Below are 23273 nucleotides of genomic sequence, written 5' to 3'. Positions count from 1 at the left end.
AGGGTCAGAAGCATCCAGCTCAGCTCATAGGAGGAGCTCGCAGGAGGGGCCTGACATTCTCTTTGAGAGGAAACTTCTCTAAAAGGGAAAATTATGCTGTGAGCAGGGAAGGTAGAACCCAAGACCAGCTCAGGTTAGAGCAGTAAGGGCAAGAGCATCCACCAGAGAGGCCTGAAATTCCTCTTGTTGTAAAATGTGCCCGTAGGTGCAGAAATGCTGGGAGCTGGAGGAAGCTAGGAGAAGGCTGATCTGGACCATAATTAGGGCAGAAGATGTCATCCTAGCAAGCTGCTCCTCACCAACCACCCCTAGCCCAAGAAGGGGCTCCACCTTGGCCGAACACTGACGTCACCTGAGGAGTTCAGATGAAATACATGCAGGACCCACCCCCAGAGAGTCTGAGTTTTAACTGGTCTGGGATGTGGCATGAGAGTTGGAAGGTTTAGATGCTCCATAGGTTACTTTGATGTGCAGCCAGGGTTGAGAACCCACGGTCTAGCTAGAACCAGACTTCTGCTAACCTAGTCGCAGGGAAGGCAGGCATCAGCAACTGAAGACTGCATAGCATCCTTCAGTGAACCTCAGCTGTACCTGTCTCGAGGCCAAGAAGACAGATTTTTTTTAACTGATAATTTGTGTATCAGTTCTGTTGCTAGATCTCCAGAGAATTTTGAGGTTGCTGGGCTTCCTATACAGAGTTAGAAATTTAATTTACTCCCCTTTAACACTGCCTGAGCTCCTGCTAAGGCTGAAGTAGAAACCTGGCCACCTCCTTGAGCCAAGTGGGTGATGTGAGTGAGCAGAGCAGGCCGGGGCAGGCTCAGGGAGTGATGGAGACCACCACAGGTTAGCAGTGCTGGGCCTGTCACAGTCACCTCAGCACCAGCCTGTGTCTCCAGCCAGTGTTGTCTCCCAGTGACCCAAGGATGCCAGATCTTCTGGTTTTCAAGAGAAACTAGAAATTTGTATTTTTATGTAAAATCTAATTTTTAAGTGGCAGCTCAAGTTTAAAAAAAAATACTCAGTAAACCAACAAAATGTGTCTGTGAGCCTCCCCTGTGTGACCTTTGGTCTCAGTAAGCAGTTGGCTGATCAGCATGTGACTAAATGATCACGAATCCCAGTGGCTCCTGACAAGCTGTTTCCCTGCCACCTCAGGGCCGCAGTCAGGTTAGACAAACTGGGCACCGTTTTCCCTAAGCCTGGCACATAGAGGACCCTTAGTCAATAGCTGCTGAATGGAGGGATGGACGGGGTGACTGGCACAAGCCCAGAGTTCCCCATAAGCCAGGGCAGTGAGACAGACACAGAGTCCAGTAAAGCATTATGCTGGACAAAATAATTGATTCCTGGTGCCAGATGAGTCGCTGAGGCTGAACCAAGGCTTCCATGTAGCCTGGCCTCGGAGATCTGGGCAAGTGAGGGGATCACAGGATGTGCTGGGCTGGGAGCCCAGCAGGAAGGGCATGCAGGGCCCAGTTTCAAGGCTGGTACAAGGCAGGAGCTCCCAGCTCGCCTGGTCATGGAAGATGCTCTCCTCTTCATGTGCCCAGTCCGTGGTGTCATTAGATATGATTACAGACATGAATGTTCCCATGCTGGGAGCACACCTAAGCTGAAGCATATAGGAGGACTTGCTCGCTCTCGGGGTACGTACTTTACAGTGTTGCTGGTTGGGGGTACGTCCATGTCCACTTCCTCCATCAGGGTGTGAAATTGCCCGTGTCCTCTGACTTGTCCAACATAACGTGTGGTCAGACTTGCAGATTTTGAGACAAACGTGCTCGTCTCTTATAGACCTTTCTTTTAGTCTTCATCTTCATGTTTCTAAACTATATGCTTATTCAGCTATTTCTTAATTCTGTTACCAGAATTATCTATTGTCTTCCTGCTTTGAAAGATAAGGATTTAGCTTCCTTACCCTTCCCCCTCATAAACAGACTTATGTTCCTCCTCTGCCCATCCTCCCTGTCTTGTTAGACCACGGTCTGTCTTTGTATCAGTTATCTCATTGACATTAGCATGACTGGAACCTATTGTTCAGAGCTGAGCAACTGTAGTATGCTGTGATTACCTTTCTTTTTTCTATCACTTGTTTTTGCTGGAGTTAAAAGTTACTTAGTTTTTATATATCTATCATTCATTGTCTGTATACTTACACTGAATCTTCTCCCTAACTTTTATCAGAGCCACCCAAATTCCCTCAACCTGGTCTAACAAACACATCTGGTAAATCATAAATCAGGCTGGTTTCTTTTCCCCTTGAGACACCCCCTTGGAGGCACCACACACCCCACCCCTTCCCTGGTTGCTCTCTAGGCCTGTCTCACCAGCTCTCGTCCTGGAATCTCCCTTCCCATTGTCCTAGGAATCCCCCTCATCTCCGATCCAAGTCAGATTCTGTTTTCTGGATCTCATAATTTTGTTTGCCTTAGTTTAATCTTTTGGTGGAGCACATTATCTGGTAGTTTATCGTGAATACACAGAAGGTAAATTTTGGGGGGGATTTATGCCTAAATGAAAGTTCTTTATTCTGTCCTTATACTTGGCTGGTAGTTTGGCTAGGAATAGTCCTCTGGTTGGAAACTAACTTTTCCCTCAGTATTTCAAAGGAACAGTTCCATTATCTCTTAACTTCCAAGGCTGTTTTTGAAAAATCTCACAATTCTAGTTTCCACATCTTTGTGTTGACCTCTTTTTCCCCCTCCAAAACGTTTAAATCTGTTAACGTTTCTCAATAATATGCTTTGTTTTCTCATTTATTGTAGTGGCCACCCAGTAGCCTCTAACTTAGAAACTTAAGTCCTTCACATCTTAGAAATTTCCTTGTGTTGCTCTGACAATTTTATAGCTCTTCTTTTTTTTTTAATATCTGCTAATGGGACAGTGGACCCCTTGGTTTGATCGTCTCATTCTCTTATCCTTTTTCTTCTGTTTTCTATCTTTATCATTTTGTTTGACCTTCTAGGAAATTTCCTCAACTTAAGCTTCTGTTTTGTTGAATTACTTATTTCAATTCATAGTTTTAATTTACAGGAGTGTTTTCTTGTTCTCCAAATACTTCTCACATTATTTGATTCTTATTTCAAAGGTGTGATAATGTTTTCTTTTACCTTTCTGATGATAAGTATTTTTCTGAAGTTTAATTCTGTGTACTGAACTCTGTATCCTCTGAGTTATTTTCTTTACTATTTACTTTTGGTCTCTGTGTTTCATGTTGGAGTCTTTGGTGATCCCTGACTGGCTGTTTACCTTTAAGTGTTAGGCACTGAGAAAGGAGGCTAAAAGCTTTGTGTGTGGGCGGGTTCATGGATTTCATTCAAGGTCACCAGACAGGGACTAGGCATTTCGTTAGGAGACCTCTGCCCACTCATCCAAATCCAGCACACTGGCTGCCTCTGTTCCTTCTCACAGAAGTGCTCTTCAGGTCTGCATAGCCACTGCCTCCATCACATGGTCTTAGCTCAGTCGTCCCTTTACCAGAGAACTTCCTTAATGTGTTATCTAAGGCAGTGGGCCCCTGTCTGTCTACTTACACTGCTTTACTTTTCCCCATGACCCTTCTTTAACTCTGACATAATTGTTTGTCTCTCTCTGCCTCCAGAATGTAAGCTTCTTGAGGGCAGAGTCTAAAACAGGGCCTTCTTCATTAAGCACTTGATATATATTTACAGAAGGAAGCATAGAGGGACAGAGAGGACGTAGGTCAGTGTCTCTAGGTCTTTCCTCTTGGGCTGGCCAGAGTCTGCAGAGGGATCCCCCAGGCTCCAGGCTCCTGCCTGGCGTTAAGCCTGGCTCATGGTGGCCTGAGAGCCAAGGAGGGAAGGGGCTGGAAGTCTCGCCATCTGATACTTTCCTGTGCTTCCTCCCACTTGGCCCCTGCAGGGTCCCACCCTGGTGCCCCCACAGTCCAGACTCTCTCTGGTCAAGGACTCTAGGGTGAAGTCCCTGTCTCCTGCTAAAGCAGAAAAGGGCTCCTCCCCGCTGTGCAGGAAGGAGGAGGGTGGGGTTGGGGAGTCTACCTGCTCCTTTCACCTGCTTTCAGCCAGCCCTGCCTACCCTGCCTTCAGAGGTGGCTGGTGACTCAAGGAAGCCTTCCTAGAGTCTGTTTACACTATGAATCCACTTGCTTTCCGTGTGTTTCTCTCTGAAGTGTTGGCACAGAGAGATGGTGACATCTCCTCATGCTTTCTTTGTGCTTGTGTGTGTGTGTATTATAATACACGTATTTGATATGAAACATATATTAGATTTCCTTACTGCCTTTTTAGTGGAGGGATTACCCCATGTGTTCATTTTGCCATGTTTAACTGCCAGTCTGGCCATGGCCAAATACTCGTGGCCATCTCCCCAGTGTTCACCAAGTCTGCTGCAGAAAAATCCTGACATTTGCTTTCTCTTTATAGCATAGGCGGCAAAGTCACGTAATTTTCCAGAACTGAAAAGACCAGGCACCCTTAGCATAGGATCTGCAGGATCCCCAGAGAAGGCAGGGCAAGGCTCAGGATGGAAAGTCGTTCCCAGCCAAGCCCTTAGGGCCAGTGTGATACTCTCACCACCAGAGCCACTCACGCAAACTCTGCACTTACAGATGGCAACTGCACCCTCCCCACTGGCAACTCTCCGGACCTCTGCTTGCTTCCCACAAAGACGCAGTGTCCAGAGACCCCGACACCACATGGCAGACCCCCACCCCCACAGAGGGACTGCCTCCGCCTTTCCCCTAATTTCTGTGTTTGCTGTTTAGTTGGCCCACCTCTGGCTAATTCTCTCTCACATAAACACAGACACCATTTTAATCCCTTTCTTCTCTTTCTTTTTAATTATTTGAAGAACTGTTTAAAATGTAAAAGAAGAATAAAATATAACATTCACTCACATGCTCATCCCCAGAATTAACTGTAGTTAATATTTTTCACTACACTTTTAAGTCTTTTTTATTTAAATTGAAGAAATAGAACATTCTGGTTGGCGTTGAAGTATTAGCAAACCCCGACACTTCTCCCTCTCCTCAGAAACAGCCAACTTCATGAGTTCAGCGTATCTCCTTCCAGGATATTTAATAAGTATTTCACAAGCATGCATGTATGTGTTCATGAGTAACGTGTGCACAGGGGTGTGTGTGTACGTGTCTTAGGCCTCTCTGTACTGATCTGTGTGGACAGAGGAAGCACCTGCCGGGCCTCTTCTCTTCCTCCGTTTTCCACGTGTGTGAATGTAAAGATATAAGTAGCCAACACTTCTGTGCTGTTACCACGTGCTAAGCCCTTTCTGTTTTCTCATTGCATCCTCACAGCCCCAAACGTAAATGCTGGACTATGACCATCCCCTTTCACATGGGAACCTGAGACTTCAGGGGACTATCATTTTCCTGAGATCAGCTTGTGATCCACTCCTGGGTGTGCTCTCCGGCCCATGACACCAGCTCATAAGTGAGGTGTGAGGTGTTGGAGTGCTAGGGGCCCAGATGACAGTGAAAGGTGTGCTCTAGCCTCTCAGCTGTTGGAAAGTTTCTTGTGCCCTTTGGAGGAAGGAGCACAGACTAACACTAAGTACATCTGGCTTCTGTTGTCAACTCTACACCTGGAGGCTTGGATGTTGTTAGATTACTTGTCTTTCTGCCTCAACGTCCTCGCCTCTGAAATAGGATTCCAGTTGGCTACCTACCTCACAAATTGTGTTGGGAACTGAATGAGCTGGACCGTGAGTGATTGTGGAGCAGTTTGTAAAGCACACAGTGGCCTGCAGGTGGAAGAGACTCTTAGGAGGACGGTTCTTGGCCCCTTTGTTCACTCTCCTTATTAACACACCACCGACCATATTCCAGCTATAGCCCCGGGATTTTACATGTATTAACGGTACTTAATCCTCATTCCTCAAGCAGCAGCTTTTAGAGAGATTGTTTTAAATCACTTGTTTTTTCTGGCTTGTTTAATTACTGCTATGGCAACAACATCATTTTTCCCTTCCTTTTTAAAATTTCATATACATGATATTTCAGCCTCATTATGGGTTAAATTGGGTTTTATGGATGGGCCTGGGAACCCAATCAAAATTTATGGCTTTATTTCTCTGGAAAAATTGCTTCCAGGTTTCAAACAGCCAATTACCAGGGAAGTTTTGGAACACCACCAGTTTGTGAGTTAGGACCACAGTGCTGTTTGCATTGTCTCTGATTAGTTCCCGGAACGATAGCTGATCTCCCCAGAGAGATCATCAACTTCTTAAGGGCAAGCACTTCCCCATACAGGGATCCCCTGTAATGCCCAGCAGGTGCCAAACTCAAGAGTCTATTCAACAAATACTTAGTTAATTCCTTCAAAACCCCAGCTACCTTGTCTGCCTCCAGGAAATGGTGCTGTTGGGAGTGTGGTGGGTCTCCCTGGGAACCTCTGCAGAAGTCACCGAATCATATACCATCAAACTCAGTGACTCGCAGGTGGGGTCTGGGGAAGCAGTGTGTTTCATGCAGGGTCATGTGGCTGACTGGTAATTACAGTAGTAGTAACGGTAGCAGCTGTCTTTCTTAGAAGCTAGTATGTGCCAGCACTGTTCAGGTGTTTTACGTTTGTTAATGTACTTAATCTTCACACACACAAATTTTAGATAGTTATATTTATTATCCTCTGTTTATAGAGAAGAGACTGAAGCCTAGAAAGGTTAAGCAGCTTGCCTAAGGTCACGGAGCTGGTAAAAATCCAAACCCAGGCGCCTGGTTCTAGAGCCGTGCTGTCGACCACTGTGCCACCCTCTCTCTGGTTCACGAAAGGCCACGGTTAACACCTGCTGTCTGAAATGGACTTATTTACAAAACAGAAACAGACTCACAGACAGAAAACAAAATTGTGGTTGTGGAGGGATAAATTGGGAGTTTGGGATTTGCAGATACTAACTACTACATAAAGAATAGATAAACATAAAGTTCCTACTGTATAGCACAGGGAACTCTATTCAATACCTAGTAATAGCCTATAATGAAAAAGAATATGAAAAGAATATATTCATATGTATAACTGAATCACTGTGCTGTACACCAGAAATTAACACATTGTAAACTGACTATACTTTAATAAAAAAATTGTTTAAATCCCCCTAAAATTAAAAAACAAAAAACAAAAAACAACCAAAACCCTGCGATCTGACTGTCACCCAGTAAGCCTCTCAACTGGGAATGTTTTACATGATAATACACCGCTGGCATTTTCACTTGCCTCATGTCATGTGATCTGTATTAAAGCCTTGGGCAGTAGGCAAGATATAGGTACTTTTTTCTAATGTTTACAGCTATATTCTACAAAATTCAAACAATACAGAAAAGTGCAAAAATACAGTTAACGTCTCTTGAAATCCCTCCATCCAAAGCTAAACTCATGATCAGCATGTCGGCAAATGTTCTTATAGACATCTCTCTGAATACACACGTGTACAGATACAATCTGACATAATCGGGACCGCATTCTAGATGCATTTCTGTAACCAGGGAAGTCCAATGCATTTCTTTCAGCACTGGACAAACGAGGAAACTACAGCTCAGGGGAGGGGTGTGATTTGTCCACAGGAGAGCCGGCCAGTAGTGCCAGGGTTGGGACTTCAGTCCCATGTGGGTTTTTCTGTGTTTGGGGCAAGTGCTCAGAGCAAAGGCCACACATATTTTTTGACACCCCTCGTTGTTCTTGCTCAGACACGTCCTCTTGGCAGTCCTGGCTCTGAACCGTGTGCGCCATGCCCCTGTTGCTCTGTTGTCTTCCGGGGGGTGTCGCTTGCTAAAGAAGAGATTCAGAGCCCTTGGCGAGTAGGAATGTTGAGACAGCTGTCAGTAAGCTCAATCAAAGTGGCAGTTGAGCTTTTGTGTAGAGGAAGTGATGGTGCCGCTTTCCTGGCCTTGTGGAGTGTCGGCTGGGGCAGCCTCCTCGGGTTGCCCCATGATTACGTGACATGTGGCTCCAACGTGACAGTGACTATCCTGATGCCACCTTATCATTTTCCCACTGGGCAGCGTTGAAAGTTGTTTTGCAGAAGTTCAGGGGGAATGGAGCCTGGTACTTGGTGGAGAGAGATGCTCATTACCTCATCCTAACCAGGTTCCCTTCCTACTCATACTCTGGTCTTAGGGTTGATACCCAGTTTGCTGAAAATGAAATCATCTGTTCAACTCTCAGGCTGTGTTAGGGAAAATGAACTCTAATGTGACTATATATTAATGCAATGTAATAGAGGATTGGTATTAAATTGAGGCCTTCTGATCTTATTACTCCACAGATGCTCCCTCCTGCTTCATCTGCTGCCCTGGCAGCCCTGCTTCCTCAAGCACAAGCAGGGGCGCTGGTGCCACAGCCTGAGCCCACCGCCAGAGGAGGCCAGGGTGGGGAGATGGGCTGAAGGGGAGGTGGTGAGAAAAGGGAGACCCAGGTTCCAGGTCCAAGCTCTGCCTGGTGAGCCCTCATCTCTTCTGGCCCCAGTGTCCACTCCACACTGCAGAGGGAGGAGGGTTGTCCACACAAGGCATGGTTCCAGGCCTGTCTGCAACCTCCGAGCCCTGAGCTTGCTGTCAAGGACCACGAGCACTCGTCGATGTTTTTTGATAAGCATAGGACTAGAGAGCTAAGAAGAAAAAATCTTTACTCTGCCTCCTCCACTCCCACCCCCCACCCCCCCGGATCCTTTTTGTGAAACTGGCTTGAACCTAATTGTTGTCACCGGCTGTGGTCACTTGCCCTCGTTCTGTTCTCCTTTCCTGGAGGAGTGGTCTGAGAAGCAGGGTGGACAGCTTGGGTGTGTGCTGTTGCTTCCAGTAGGAGCAGGAATGGGACTCTGATCCCCGTGTAGTGTGGACCCCTAGCTTCCTCTGACCTCCTGCGGAAAGGATGCGAGTCTGCGGACAGTCACACTGTTTAGCTCAGCAGTGACCCTGAGGTCTGTGGGAGCTCAGGCCCAGAGTTGAGGCCTCACAGGGCCATCCTCATAGCCTCATCCTGGCCCACAGGCTGCATCCCACCCAGCAGATTTTCCAAGAGAGCTGCCTGGACCTGGAGATGGTCAGAGCAAAACAGTCCCCCACTAAGAAAATGAGCCAGGAGTGCAGGCCCTGGAGATGCTCAGATGGCATCAACTTCATGTGTGAATAATAGCCTTTTAACAAAGAGAGTGATTTTCCTTACACTGTTTCCAGAAAACTGCATCCAGAGGCACAGACTTTGCACACAGGATGGTAACCACTTTTTAATGACCTGAAGGGGCCTGGTGTCCAGGCAGCAGTCAGTCAGTCAGTCTCAGTGGGAGTCTGGGAGTGAGAGAGAAGATGGAACACCTGAAAGCAAAGAGGGACAAACAAAGCACAAATATGTGTATTTTCTTTGCAGCATTGCTGGGTAATTAGACAATTACAGGAAACAGCTTCCCAGCAGCTGGCATTTCCACTGTGTGAGCAGAGGAGGGTGGAAACAACTGTGAGGTCCTCAGTGTGTCATGAAAGTAGGACGTTCACTGTCGTGGGTGCCGCGCTTCCCGAGCCTCTGAGGAGCCGGGAGCAGGCCTCCTCTCAGGGCGCTGTGAGGCCCGAGCTGGCCCAGCCCCTGCTGATCCATGAGGAATGGCTTTTTTTTTTTTTTTTTTTACATTTTTTATTGATTTATAATCATTTTACAATGTGTCAAATTACAGTGTTCAGCACAATTTTTCAGTTATTCATGGACATATACACACTCATTGTCACATTTGTTTCTCTGTGAGTTATCATAACATTTTGTGTATATTTCCCTGTGCTATACAGTGTAGTCTATTCTACAATTTTGAAATCCCAGTCTGGCTTTTAAAATATTGCAGCTGCTTTTGAACCCACCCACAGACTGGCCGGTCCGGAGAACAAACCGTTTGGGGTGCATTTGGGAACGGGAAAGAGGGGTGGCGGGGAGCCCGTGGAGAAACCGCCTCTTCTTCCCCAGACCGGGGAGCCTGGCGCTCACATGCGGCGAGGAGCCCCGCCCCCGCTTCCGCCCAGAAGCTTCCAGGGGAGTCGCGGAGCCCGCCTCGCCGGCCTTGCCCGCCGTCTGCCTTTCCTGCTTGTTCACCGCCAGCTTTATAAAAGTCCCAGGTGGCCCTCACAGAGGGCAGGGCACCTTGTGTGGTGCGACTGCGGGGTCCGGGCGGGCGCTGCTGGCTCCCCTCCTCGTGGGAGGCGGCCCCGCCCCGGAACCCGGCTCCGCGCCCCGCTGTCCGCAGGCTTCACTGGACGGTCTCAACGGGCAATGCTGTGCTTCTCTTCACAGGTCCTGGCAGTCAGTAACTTTTGAAAGACAGCCGGCCTCCTTCATCCGGATCGTTGGGACACACAACACGGCAAATGAGGTAAGGGCCCTGTTCTGGAAGGGCGTGTGATACCTGCTGATGTGCAGGTGAACGCCGCCCCCAGGTAAGGGGACTGCTTGTTCTCCCGCGAACGGCCTGCAGCCCTCACAGCTACAGAAGGAAGTCCTGCGCCTGCAGGGTGGGGACGTCGGTATCATTTCTGGATGTCTCTTAGGGGAGAGTGGAAGCCAGCTCCTGTGGGTTTGCTTCCTTCTAGCAGCCTCTCTGTGAAGGTGGCAGCTGCAGAGACCTTGAGAGGTCAGGCGCCCTGTCCTCCGTCCTCAGCCCTCCTGGACGCCAGCCGTGTCAGTGGTCCCTGGGCCCTCTGAGCGTGGTGTGCAAGGAACCCAGCCCCACAGGGCGGCCCAGGTGCACGGTTGCGTTTTCTCTGTCCGTCTACCCAGTCCTGTGCCAGCCTGCCCATGGCTGTTGATGAGCAAGCCTCTTTCTTCCAGGCCTGTTCTTCTCTCTGGGGTCTGGCCTGGATTCCCGGCAGGCAGCCTTTCCAGTGGACCATGCTATTGGTAGACGTTCCTTCACCTTTGAGTTTCACAGGGAAAGAATGGGTGGGTGGTTCTCCCCCACCCACCCATTTTGGGCGCCCACGGTCAGGGCACCAGGCAGGTGAGGTTCCTGGCCTCGAACGTGCTGTTTTCTCCAGAGAAATGTTCCTCAGGCATCGTTGAGCAAGCCCTGGTGGGGAGGAGTTGGTGTCTGCTGCTGGCCCCCCGTCTGCTCATCACTCTCTTGCTTTTGCACCATCACACATGCTTGGCTTGCACCTCTGAAGGACTGACCACTGGTTAAAGACAGCAGTTGTAGAAACAGTAAGGTTGAAGCTCAAGAGGTGAATGAAAGGCATAAAAATAGTAGCTGTCTTGGAATTTCACCTTCACGTGAACTTTCTCAGATCTGTATAGGATCAGTGTCCTGGGCATGTCATGGGGCCACTGTGTTAGGTTCTGCACCCAGAAGGGGGCTCTCTGCTTGGGATTTAATGCTACCCAGCATCCTCTTGAAATTCTCAGTCATTTTACCTTTGAATCTTCTTTTGTAAAGGGAGCCCCAAGGAACAGGGAAGCACCCACTAGGGGCTTCCCACCAGGGGCTAGGAACCTCGGTTCTCCTGCCGGCCAGCGTCTGCTCCTTCTCTCCTTCCCAGGATGGGTTCTTAACCACCTCCCCCCTGAGCCCTGGTTCCTGGACCTGCCTGGCCTCCTGCTGCTCAGCTGCCCCGTGACCTCTGCCACCCTCCACTCCCATTTGGGGTCTGGCACATTCGCAGGAGGGTCAGGGTCTGGTGTGAGTCCCACGTGGAATCACAGGACAGGGCCCTGAGTGCCCGAGGGGTTCTGCCCTGATCTAAGGAGCTTCCTGAGGGAGTGTGGCATCAAAGAGCAAATGCAAACCCTGTGACAAGTCAGGAGAGAAAAGGGAAAGCTTTTTTTCTTGCTTTTTAAACAAGAAACATCCCAAATCATAATATAAGTAATGACCAGGATCATAATGCAAGCTCCATAAACTGAGTCATTCTCAGAGCAAACAGGGCTCACAGGAGTCGAATTTCTGGGCATCAGGAATGTAGCAAACCCTCAAAGAGAACATTCTTTATTCAGAATACTGGGCTCTGGGCGCCACACCCCCAGCTGAGAGAGCAGCAGGAATGTGTCTGAGGTGGTGTGAAGTCAGAGGTGGAGGGAAGGAGGGTGACAGAGGTTGGTCGGGCAGGACTCCTGGGGGAGGCAGCCCCGGAGGAGACCCACGATGGCACAGACAGCCAGAGAGAGCACCCCTGGGTCCGAGTCCCCTAGGAGCCAGAACTGCACAGTAAGAAGATAGGGGTCAGGGCATCTCTTCCTCACCGTGGAGGGGAGGCAGGATTTCTTCAGTCTGTGTCTGCTTGTTTGCCAGGTGACATCAGTGTCCTGCATTTAGTCAGAGCCAGGACCTGTTTACTGTTAGATACCCACCCAAAGACTGCAGATTTCAAGAAGCATAGATGGAATTGGTTTTCAGCATGAAAAGGTAGGATTGCCTGTGCGGGTAGCAGCAAGAGAAGTGTGGGTGAATGAACTCTGGCCACATCTCCCAGGTGAGACTGTTTCCTGCAAGTGCGGCCCCATCCAGAGCACGGGGGTGAGAGCAGGGTGTAGTGGACAAAGTGCAGCACCTGTGAGGCGGGGAGCTGAGCATTCAGAAGAGATGGGTGCGTCTGTTTGGGTGGAAAGTGTCTTGCTTCTTGTGTACATGGCCAGAGCTGCTGGCAGCTCTGTGACTGTGGCAGCGGGAGCTGCCCCCACCTGCAGAGGTCCCAGCTGCTGGTGAAGATCAGCAGGCAGAGCTGAAACCAGTTGGGGTTTCTTGCCCGAGGTAGGCATGCGTCTGTCTTGCTCTGGTCGGCCAAGCCTGCCTGCACGCAGGCTGAGCGTCTGTGCTGCGGCTGATTCCCCCATTTCCCTCCGTCAGGGTCAGGGCCAGCTCTCAGGTGAGCAGCCGCGGGGTCTGTGGAGGTTCCAGTTCCTTGGCTCCTACTTTCCCACAGCGTTTCTTCCCTCTCCTCCGGGCAGTGCATGCCTGCTCCTGGCATCTGTCTCTCATCTTCCTTTGTGAGCACCAGGGTGATGAATTCATTTAATTTCCTAGCTATGTTTACAATTTCTGTCAGTAAATTCCCCCAGTGTTTACCTTTTAAAGGCTCCACCACTTGCCCCAGTGACCTCTTGCTCCTTGTGTGCTCAGCATTGTCCAGGTCATTTTTCTCACTTAGAACATTTTCTTTTCGTTTCCCACCAGGGTGTTTGTCACCCTGCTCCTCCTCTCTGCTCTGAGCCCCCGTGTAGGCGTGGTTCTCACACGTCTCCTGCTTCTCTACTCTGCTCTTTGATGCGCATCTCCCCACCTCCAGCCCACTCACAGGGTCTTGTCTCCATCCTCCTCTCCCACTTCATGCTCGACCGCAACCACTTGTAAGTCTGTCCTGCAGCTCATCCACCTCCAACCTCTCTCCTTCAGTTGTTTTCATTCATCTGATTCTCCCAGTACCTGGAGCCAAAAAGGTCTTTTTTTGACTGTTTGCTCCATCACTTGATGGTCTCAGTCGTCACCGTAGTGATCGTGTGGTTCCGGCCCACCTGCCCCAACTGCTAATGGACTCTGAGCTACTCAGGAGGCAGACGTTGTTCCCCTCCTAAGCTCTCCTGTCTGAAAGAGGTTAGAAACAAGGTCTTGTCGACAAGACCACAGATGCCCTGTCGGATCTGAAGTTTCTACTCATGACTGTGCCGCGCTGGTTCCGAAGTAGCACGTCTCGCAGACCCTTCATTTTCATTTCACTAATTGTCATAGCAGAGCAGCAAAGGCACACTGCTCCGTCCTTAAAGCAGTCAGGCTGGGTCCAAAGGAGATCTGTCTGTGGACCTATGACAATCCATCAGTTATTAAAAAAAATAGAAGTTACGCCTATTTCTTTTTATGGCTTTTATAAAAACCTGGGTTGGAGAACAGGTTCTGGAGTGACTTTTTAGGAGGCAGAGATCTCAGGAGCACAGGCAGCCCCAGACGTTAAGAAGACCGTAGAAAGGTCAACTTTCTGCAACCTATAAAGATGGGGTCCGCTCACGAGGACCCACATGACAGCTGTGCTGCGTCAATAACAGACACTGAGGACAGTATTGACAGTCTGTAGGCAGCTCTCCGGGCTCCATTTATGTATTGAATTGATGTAGCTGAGGAGAGAGGCCATGTCGTATTTGTCTTTGTCTCCCTGGCCCTGCCTCAGGCCGGAGCTGTGAGCACAGAGCACCTGTTGGCTGAATGAGTGAATGAATCATTTGGTTCATCCTCTCCATCGCTTCCTCTCCCCATCAGGCAGCCAAAAAAGGAAAAGATTTAGTGAAAATTACTCATCATCGAGAGACCATGGTATCCCAAGATGACTTTCTGTAGTCACACTGAGGAGTTTTCTAAACCAGAAGCTTTTGTAAATGGGAAAATATGTGTGCCAGATACTTAAGCATCTCCTAGTTTAGGACCCTTATAATAATAATTTTTATTACCATTATAACAGATCTGGAAGGGACCAGAGGGTGCCAGTGGTGTTTCTGGTTCTTGACTGGAGTGCAGTGTATGTGGCATTCACTATATAGTTATTCAGCAAACTGTACGTTTGTATTTCATGCACCTTTTACTGTATGGTTTTCACGGTAGAAAGTTCTGTTTTAAGAGAAAGGGATAAGTTGATGAGGAAACCAAAGCTGAATGATGTTAAGTGATTTGCATTCCATTTGCGAATGGCAGAGCCAAGACTTGAATGCAGGCAGCTTGGCTCTTAACATCCAGACTACTCTGTCTCCCAGAATGGACAGTAAAGCCACAAAGATGAGCCCAGCTCTGCCCTGGCCCAGTCACCAAGTCAGATGGTGATGGGCAGATGTTTCCTGTGGGCAGCCTTTGCTCAACCATCCTGGGCTGGATCCAGGAGAGAAGTTGAGGCAGGGTCCTTCCTCAGGAGGGTTGCAGCTTCACTGCCTGGTAGAAATCATCCAAGTGAAGAGTACCTTAACTTTGGGGACGTTGGGGAGGGCATTCGCTGGTGAGGACCACGCGTGGTGGAGTGAGCAGAGGCAGTGACGGCTAATGTGGATGGTCCCAAGGAGGGGTTTTCTCATCCATGAAGTGGATCAAGTGATCTCGGCCCTTTGGGACGGGCAGACAGGACTGAGGCTGAGCTGTGTGGCATTCGAGAGGGTGGGGGTTGCCGATCCTCCCAAATGCTCTGGGCTCGTAGTGTGGGCAGTGGGAGTCAGCCGTGAACTGCCGCAGGAGGGTCTGCACAGCCAGCACCAGCAGGACAGAAGGTCTGTAAGTGGCTGCTTGAGCTGCCCTCTAGGACCACTCAGCACGGAGCCTGGAGTGAGGCAGAATTTATTTACAGGTTCCGACAGTCCGGTGAGTGGCTGTGGGCTCCCAGTGCTATCCTCGTTCCCATAGCAACACGTGTCTCTAGTGAAGGAAAAAAAACAAAGAGAAACAGACTTTAAAAAAAAAAAAGAAGCTCCTCCTGGCCTGGTGATAATTGTTTCCCACCACCCTAAGTTTGGTCACTCGCTCTCAGACTCCCCGAGGATTCCCCGACAACATCCTCCAGAGAACGTCCTCTGACCCCAGAGGTGCTCAGAGCAGACGTACACTGACTCCCAAGACCAGATTTCCCAGTCAGTTGGCACCAGAACTGAAGCAAACATCCCGGTGGCAGAGACTTAGAAAGATACGGAGCAAAATGGACAGGCCCTCGGAGAGAGACCCACTTCCAGCCCTCAGACTCCCACCTCTGCCAGGGAGCGAGAACTTGTCCTTGCACCGGTCGTAGTGGAGCAGCAGTAATTCTGCACCAGACAACGGGCCTGGGAGAAGGTGCCCAAAGCACCTGAGCAGGTGAGGCCTGGGAGCCAAGGGGCAGCGAGATGGGTGGAGATGTGATCTCCAGTGGTGTCCCACTGCTGAACTAGAGCTGGGAGTTAGGTCTGAAACCTCCATGCAGCTGGAGTTCTTCGAGAAAAGGCAGGCATGTCTCCTGGATGAAGTGAAGAGCTACCTGGGCAGTGGGGCCACTCGTGTGACCTTGCAGGGAGAGCAGGGGCCCTGGTGAGGCCACTTCTGCCACGTTCTACCTGGAGCCAGGACATCTCTCCTTTTCTTGTTTCTTGGTTTTTCAAAAATAAAAAGATACTTCTAACACCTTAGGGCCAAATTAATTAAGACAAGAGAATGAATCCCTGTCCCCGGAACTCTGGAGTGTGTATGTATAAAAAATGGCAGTCAGGAATTCCAGGGCTCCCAGGGGTGATATGTTTTGGAAAGGGTTTTTTCCTAGAACCTTCCAAGAATTGGAGTTCCAGTTATTTGTGGGTGTCCTGGCCTACATAAAGATGGGAAAGTGACATTGGAAAGTTAAAAAAAACTGTTGCTCTATATAAGCAGTGTCATCAAGAAGCTTACTCCCAGCTACTCAGAGTAAATACTTGTACAAGACTCTTGGGGTATCCTGTCACCCCTGAGCAGTGCTGAAAAGTTGCTCACAAAGTGGAAATGTCTCCCTGTGAAACGAGTTCCCTAATGAAAACTGTGTTTTGGGCTCTTCAGATGTACTTATGTGAAATTTTGGTTTTAAAGAGATGTTTTGTTGGAAATGCTTGGTCTTCACTTTTAAAAGAACAAAAGTAAAACATCTCTACAGTCTGTAGATGGACTCATAACGTCTGCTCCTGAGACGAGTGTAAGAAAAATGTTAACTGTCACCATCATCGGGCTCACTGTTTGCCGAGCGATGAGTGTGTGATGGGGCCGCACCAGTCACTGTGAGAGAGAAGAGGAAGTCTTCGGGGTGGCATAATTCAGAAGCCGTGTCTTTGTGTCTGACTTACGGGCAGATATCACTGAGAGGTAGGTATCTATTTTATAAAGATACATCACCTCATAAATGTAAGTTGAAAGCTGAGCTCAGAAATCCTATTTGTATTGGTTGGCATGAAAGCAGTCTGAAAATTACTCAGGAGAAACCAGAAAAGCAAGGTAGAGTCATTGATCAACATTTATTAAATTTTTCTGATGTCTGCTACAGTTCACAGTGGACTCTTAGGCCAACTTGGGAAAATTAGCAGAGGCGTCTCTGCTTTTCAAAACCGTGAAGAGAACGTTGAGCCAACAGTGCTCGGGGAATCCCTCCGGTGAGAGGCGCAGACGGCAGCCAGCCATGCCATCAGCCCGCTCGCCGAGGAGGGGCTGCGCACTTGTGTACATCTTTCCCGGCTTCACGGAGGAGAGAGCACCCCAGGCTGTCTCAAACATGTCGCGAATCAGGGCTCCCAGAGAGGAAAGGCAAAGCGATGATAAACAGCCGCTACACAAGGACCCGTGGACGATGACTCTGGCTGTGTTGGTGCCGCGTGCACGACTACATTCCAAATTAGCCGGCTCCTCTCGGGGGACAGATCCAGAGGCCACTGAAGCTGGTTCAGCGAAGGTGCCCCTTTGTGAGCAGCGGCAATCAAACAGGCTAATGGGATACATGATTGCTGAAAAGGGGAAGGAAAAATGATGCGGCGGCTGGGGTAATGGTTTTGCATAAATCAGTAGTGTGACTCTGCCCTGTATGCCTCATTCACTTTTGGTCACATCCTTTCCGAGGGGTATTGCAATCTAGGGGACGGTTCAGAGGAAAGAAATTGAATCACACAAGCTTCTGCACGAAGAGAAACTCAGGGCCTGGCTGTTCTACCCAGTGGAGGCCTGGAGGCGTGGGGTGGGGAGAGGAGCTTGGGGGTGCGGTGGGATAGGTGGCACATCCCCAGGACCTGCCCCGCATGGCAGAGACTCCTCTCAGTGTCTGTGTGAAAAGAGCAGAGGCGTCCCAACCTCTGTTCCTGTGTACCTCTGCAGGTCAGCCAGACACTTGGCCCCAGTGAAGGAGCCAGTTTCCCCAGGACAGGCCCCTCTCTGGATACCCAGTGGTGGTGGGTGCACAGCCCAGGGGCTGAGGGAGGGAGCCCCAGCCTGCACAGGATGCTGTTGGTGAGGTGCAGGCACCACGACATGTCTCCGCGTCTGCAGTGGCCCAGGGCCTGGCTGGGTTTTAGTTTTGCACCGCTGCCACATTAGGTTGGAGGCTGGTGGGTTGGATTATTGGCAACAGCTAAACTGGCCCCCTGTTCTACAGAAGGGAGAGTGAGGCCCCAGGCCTTTATCTGGGAGTCCTCCCTTGTCCCTTCTGCCTGGAAGGCCACTCCCGCCCTGTCTTCAAGGCCTAGTTTATGTATACCTTATACTCTAACCTTCCCTACCCTCTCCCTTCCAGGGAAAATTAATTTTCACACACTGTCATGTTCCTGATCACTTCCTATGATGTCGTCTGTGTGAGAAGGTGTCCCGATACCGAGAGGGCACAGGCCCTGGAGCTGCCCCGCCCTCCACAGAATGAGGTTGAATCCCACTCCCAACTCTGTGACCTTGGGCTGTGTCCCTCTAGTCGCAGAAAAGTCAGCACCCTCTCTCCTGCTTGACTGGGAGGTCCAGACGGCAGGCACTGCATGGTCCAGCGCACGGCCAGTGTGTGTGCTCAGTGAGGTCGTTGAGGTTTAAGTAAAAGCAGTGAAAGGAGCTGAAGATGAGTCCCGGTGCTTGGCTGAGCCTGGGGCCCGCGGGGAGCCCACTGCCACCACCGCTGTTGCGCTGCAGTCCGCCAGCCGCCGTCCTCCTATAGTACCCTTAGAGGCACTGAGACTCTTTCCTCTCCTGTGTCCTCCCGAGACTGTTACTAGGATTTGTTGGCTTTCCTTTAAAAATGATTCTTTCCTGTTTGTCCCAAATTGCTATGTTCTGTCTCAGGGGATTTCAAGTTTAAGAGTTTGTTACTATCTACTTTCTTTCTCGTGACACTTGTATTATTTGTCACTACAAATGCACTCCTTTTGTAAAGTTTTTAATTCAAGAAATATTTATTTTTTAAGTGTCTCCTCTGTCTAGAGACCCTGGCTTTCTGCCCAGGTCCTGGCCAGGCCCTCACTGAGTCCTCTGGGCTGAGGCCTCTTGCCTCTGCTGTCCCCATTCCCCACTGGAGAGCCCACAGTGGTCCCCTTCCTTCTGCACCAAGGTTCCCTCTGACCAGTCCTGCTTGGCTGCCTCATCCTTCCTGACTCAGCTCAGGAAACATCCCCTACTCTGCTGGCTGACCAGGGACCCCTCCTCTGCACCCTGCCTGGCCATTCCTGTGTCTGTCCCCACGGGGTAGGGTGCCCTTCTGAGGGGCCAGGACTCACCGGAGGGGGTGCAGGAGGTGCCTTGTGTCTATGGAATGACTGAATGCATATGCTGAGACCGCCTGATCCCTGAACTGTACTCACACCTTTGGCTCCTCTGGCCGCGCCTGTTGTGTATGTTACCTCCTCTTGTCCTCTGTGCCAGCACGTGGAGGCGCCGATCCTTTCCCAACTTGCAGGCCTTAGCCTGCTCACTCTGCCCCACTGCACACACTACCTCCTCATTGACTCCAGGCCTCACCCCTTTCCATTTGTAAAAGTAAAAAGATTTCACTTGGAATCTTTACCACACCGTCTGTCGCTTATAAAGCTTTCTCCTGTGCGTTGCCTTTGAGTTGGCAGAGCCTGCCTGGCTCTGGAGATGCTCACAGAACCCACATCAAGGTTAATTGGTCCCTTAGTGACACCCTTGGGACGCTGGGGTCCCAGCCTGAAGCACAGCCCTGGTTTCTTGGGTCTGGCCGTGGGGGGCTCAGCCAGGCAGCCGGCAGCTGGGACTTCTGGGGGCTCCCCATTTCCCCCCAGCTTAGAGGGCAGAGCCTGCATTGAGCTGTGTGGTGCTGGGGAGAAACATGGTTATGATTTCTGCAGGACGCTGAAACAGTATTGTCAGGTGTGTTGGGAACAACGACCGTTTGCATTACTGTTCTAAAGCAGGTTGGTTAGATGGGCTGGAGACAGTCATGCAGGCAAGTCAGCCAGGTTAGGGAGAGACATTCAGGCTGGGATGGGAGTAACAGTGGGACTGGAGGCAACAGCAGTCTGGTGCTGCACTACTGAGTGCTCCCTGCAGGGGGTGCCCTCCCAAGCTTTTTACAGGCACAGCGCGGAGCAGAAACCCACCCTGCCCCTCAGGACAGCATGGCCTACGGTGCCCTTCCTTAGGTGAGAGTCAGTGCCCAGCTGCACTGAGATCTTTTTTAACTTTATTTTTCAATCCAGTGTTTTTATTGATTTGTTTATTCTTGTGTGAGGCCCTGAGCGGGAGAACAGATGGCTACACCTTGGTCCTTGAGTTAGATGGGAACTGACAGCTCAGGACAGAAGCAGGAGAAGGTGCTGGGCTGTGGGGCAGGAAGTGCCCTGAAGCCTCACAGGCTGGCCTAGAAATTGAGAGAAGCGGAGAGAGGCTGGTGAGAGCAGAAGGCGAGGTGAGGTGGTGATAGGGAGCAGGGCCGTGTAGTCGGTTCAGTGATTAGCATCAGTTGGGCTCTGAGGCATGGCCTTGGAGATACTGACCACCCGGAGCAGGGGAGGGGATTACACAAGTGACCGATTATGACCGATTACGGGGCAGGAGAGCGAGCCTGGGTCAGAGGGGAGGTGCAGTTAAAGGCAGCATGTTCAGAACAGTCGTTGCTCAGAACAGATGGAGGCGGGCGCTCGGGACGAAGGATGGCAGAAGACCAGATTCTAGAACCAGAGCATCCTGGACAACACCTGTTAGGGTCCAGGCTACCTCTCCCAGGTGTTCTCCTTTGGTCTCCAGACTTTAAACTAGCCCAAGGCCCTAGATAAGTAAGATGATGCAAGTTGTTATAAAGCTGTCATTGAACTTAGGTGCAAATGCTCAGGGTAAGTTATAAGCATGTGTGTAATGATGTGCTTGGAAGGACTGGCGGGTGCCTGGGGCCTGTGTGTACAGGTGTGAAAGGCAGGCCACATTTCTACTGAGAAAGGGGAGGTGTTTGTTCTCTCATGAGCAGCTCTTGGGAGAGGGTCCACTGAGAGCACAGTGGGGTGTGTTCTGGGGAGATCGGCCCAGCCATCCCCCTGCAGCCTCCATGGCCCTGTCCAGTGCCTGGAAAAAGGGGTGTTCATAAGGCAAAAGTAACTGTCGATAACCCAGAGAAGATGGTCTGTCACTTCAGAAGCTTAAAGAATGTGGACTGATGAAGAGTAGATTAATGGTGGCCACTTAGGAGAGGATTTTCAAGTTTACTCCACGAAGCTGGGGTCGGAGCTGTTGGCTCAAGCAGTTTTAAATCCCCGTAAAAGGCCTTCCCACCTTGGCTGTTGGCGAGTAAGCACCTGCAGATGGGCCCGAAGAGGGAGACTTGATAGAAAAGGAAAGGAGAAGGGGAAGACAAGAAAAGGAAGGAGAGGCTGGGGGCTGACTCGGGGCAGCTGCAGCCGGGAGGGCCCACAGGCAGCTCGCGGCCGGCCCGAGCTTTAAGGAGGGAAGCGGCTCACCTGAGAGAAACAGACTCTGCCAATACGAAGGGGAGCCCAGAAAACGCATGGTCTCAGTTAGTCTTCGTATTAGAGTTTGGAATGTGAAGTTTGAAACAGTGGAGGGTAAATGAAGTGGGAATATGGAAAAATTAGTGCTTCTGGAAAGTAAGCCCGCAATTTATATTCTAGGTATAGTTTCACAGTTGGTACGACATTTGCCTTCTCCTCGATGAACTTGATTCTGCAGTACAGGGGTGCACGGTGTGTGTGCGGTGCGTGCGCATGCCTGTGCCCGAGCTGTGGAGGACGAGGAGCTCCCAGCAGGAAGCATGAGCAGCCCGTCCTGCTGGCTCTGCACACCCTGAGCCCCTGCCGTCTCCTCTGTCTAGTCCTTCCTCAGGAATAGAGGCATGTGTGCAGCCCTGCCCACTCTCAGGGTACCAGTGCCTTATCCTGTGCAGACGGGCCCCTATCCAGGACTCACAAAACATGGGCAGATCTGAAGTTCAGTGGCTCCTCTCCAGCCAGCAGACACCTTGGAAGGAAAGGGTGGCCTGACCCAAGAGAGCATGAGGGTTGAGTTCTCCTGGGAGCACTGGGTGGCCAGGGCCATGTGGCCTGCCTTTCACACCTGTACACACAGGCCCCAGGCACCCGCCAGTCCTTCCAAGCACATCATTACACACATGCTTATAACTTACCCTGAGCATTTGCACCTAAGTTCAATGACAGCTTTATAACAACTTGCATCATCTTACTTATCTAGGGCCTTGGGCTAGTTTAAAGTCTGGAGACCAAAGGAGAACACCTGGGAGAGGTAGCCTGGACCCTAACAGGTGTTGTCCAGGATGCTCTGGTTCTAGAATCTGGTCTTCTGCCTCCTGGCCCCCTGGCCTCAGTCACTGGTGGCCCTCTGGTTCCCTCAGTCTCAGTTCCTGTGCCTGCGTCAGGCTCACACCCTCCACCCCATGCTGTCTGTTCTCAAGGTCAGGGCTCACCCTTGTTTGCTGAGCTCTGTGTGGTGCCTGTCTGCTCAGTGATACTTCCTGAGTGACTCACTGTGGGAGGCAAACTTTTCCTGGCTCCTCAGGGAGGCCCTGTTCCTCCCTGTGAGGGTGTGTGTTCCCATTTGACTCAAGCGGCCCCAGGTTGAAGTCCCCTTCCCAGCACTGCTGCCCTGAGGATAATTACACACCAAGGACTTGTTCCCTTCCCAAGGGCAGAGGACTAGGTGGACCAGCTCTTTGGACCCTTGGAGATAAGCCTGGGTCCTCCCTTGGGGTAATGCCCTGCTGGCTTTGTAAAATAACTTTATTGTGATATAATTCACATGCCATAAAACTCACTCATTTAAAGTATACAACTCAGTGCTTTGTAGTACGTTCACAGAATCATGGAGCCGTCACCACCACCACCACCGATTGACTTTGAACCCAATGACCAAATGTAAGAATCAGTTAATTTAAAAAAAAAAGAAAGAAAAGCTCATGAGACAAAAGTAACCCAGAACGGAGAAATCCATTGAGGACATTTTATAGGCACTCACATCGTGCTGTCATCCGTCCACTTACTTGTATTCTAACTGATTGAAACACGTGTACCACCTTCTCATGCTGCCTGTCTGTGCTGGGCCAGGGAGCAGCGGGACCTCTCATGGCAGCTCTAGGGCCAGATGCTGACCTGTCACTCACCGGGTCTTTGCTTTCTCTCACCAGGTGTTCCACTGTGTCCACTTTGAGTGTCCTGAGCAGCAGAGCGGCCAGAAGGAGGAAAACAGCGACGAACCGGGGACAGGGGACAGCAGCTCGGCTAGTCAGCATCTCGACCCCCATGCCCTGCAGGCTGCCAGTGGCAACCCACTGCCCCCCAGCCCAGGTTCCAACTCGCGCTCATCCAACCGGCAGCACCAATAAAGGAGTCGCACATGTGGAGTGACTCGGG

The 23273-nt window shown here is 50.4% G+C and overlaps 1 protein-coding gene across 18 annotated transcripts in view; it reads left to right on the top strand.

Moving 5' to 3' along the window:
- Nucleotides 1-23273, top strand: part of BTBD9 (BTB domain containing 9) — a 357333-nt gene that overhangs the window by 318612 nt on the left and 15448 nt on the right. For all 18 annotated transcript variants that reach the window (XM_074348624.1, XM_074348615.1, XM_074348621.1 and 15 more), the window contains 2 exons: nucleotides 10266-10344; nucleotides 23048-23272. In XM_074348624.1, coding sequence (XP_074204725.1) covers nucleotides 10266-10344; nucleotides 23048-23245 — 277 coding nt within the window. In that variant the 3' untranslated portion in view covers nucleotides 23246-23272. The remainder of the gene's footprint in view (nucleotides 1-10265; nucleotides 10345-23047; nucleotide 23273) is intronic.

Source organism: Camelus bactrianus, chromosome 20 (genome assembly GCF_048773025.1).
Source record: "Camelus bactrianus isolate YW-2024 breed Bactrian camel chromosome 20, ASM4877302v1, whole genome shotgun sequence".
Classification (NCBI taxonomy): Eukaryota; Metazoa; Chordata; class Mammalia; order Artiodactyla; family Camelidae; genus Camelus; species Camelus bactrianus.
This window is presented reverse-complemented; position numbering and strand designations above follow the sequence as displayed.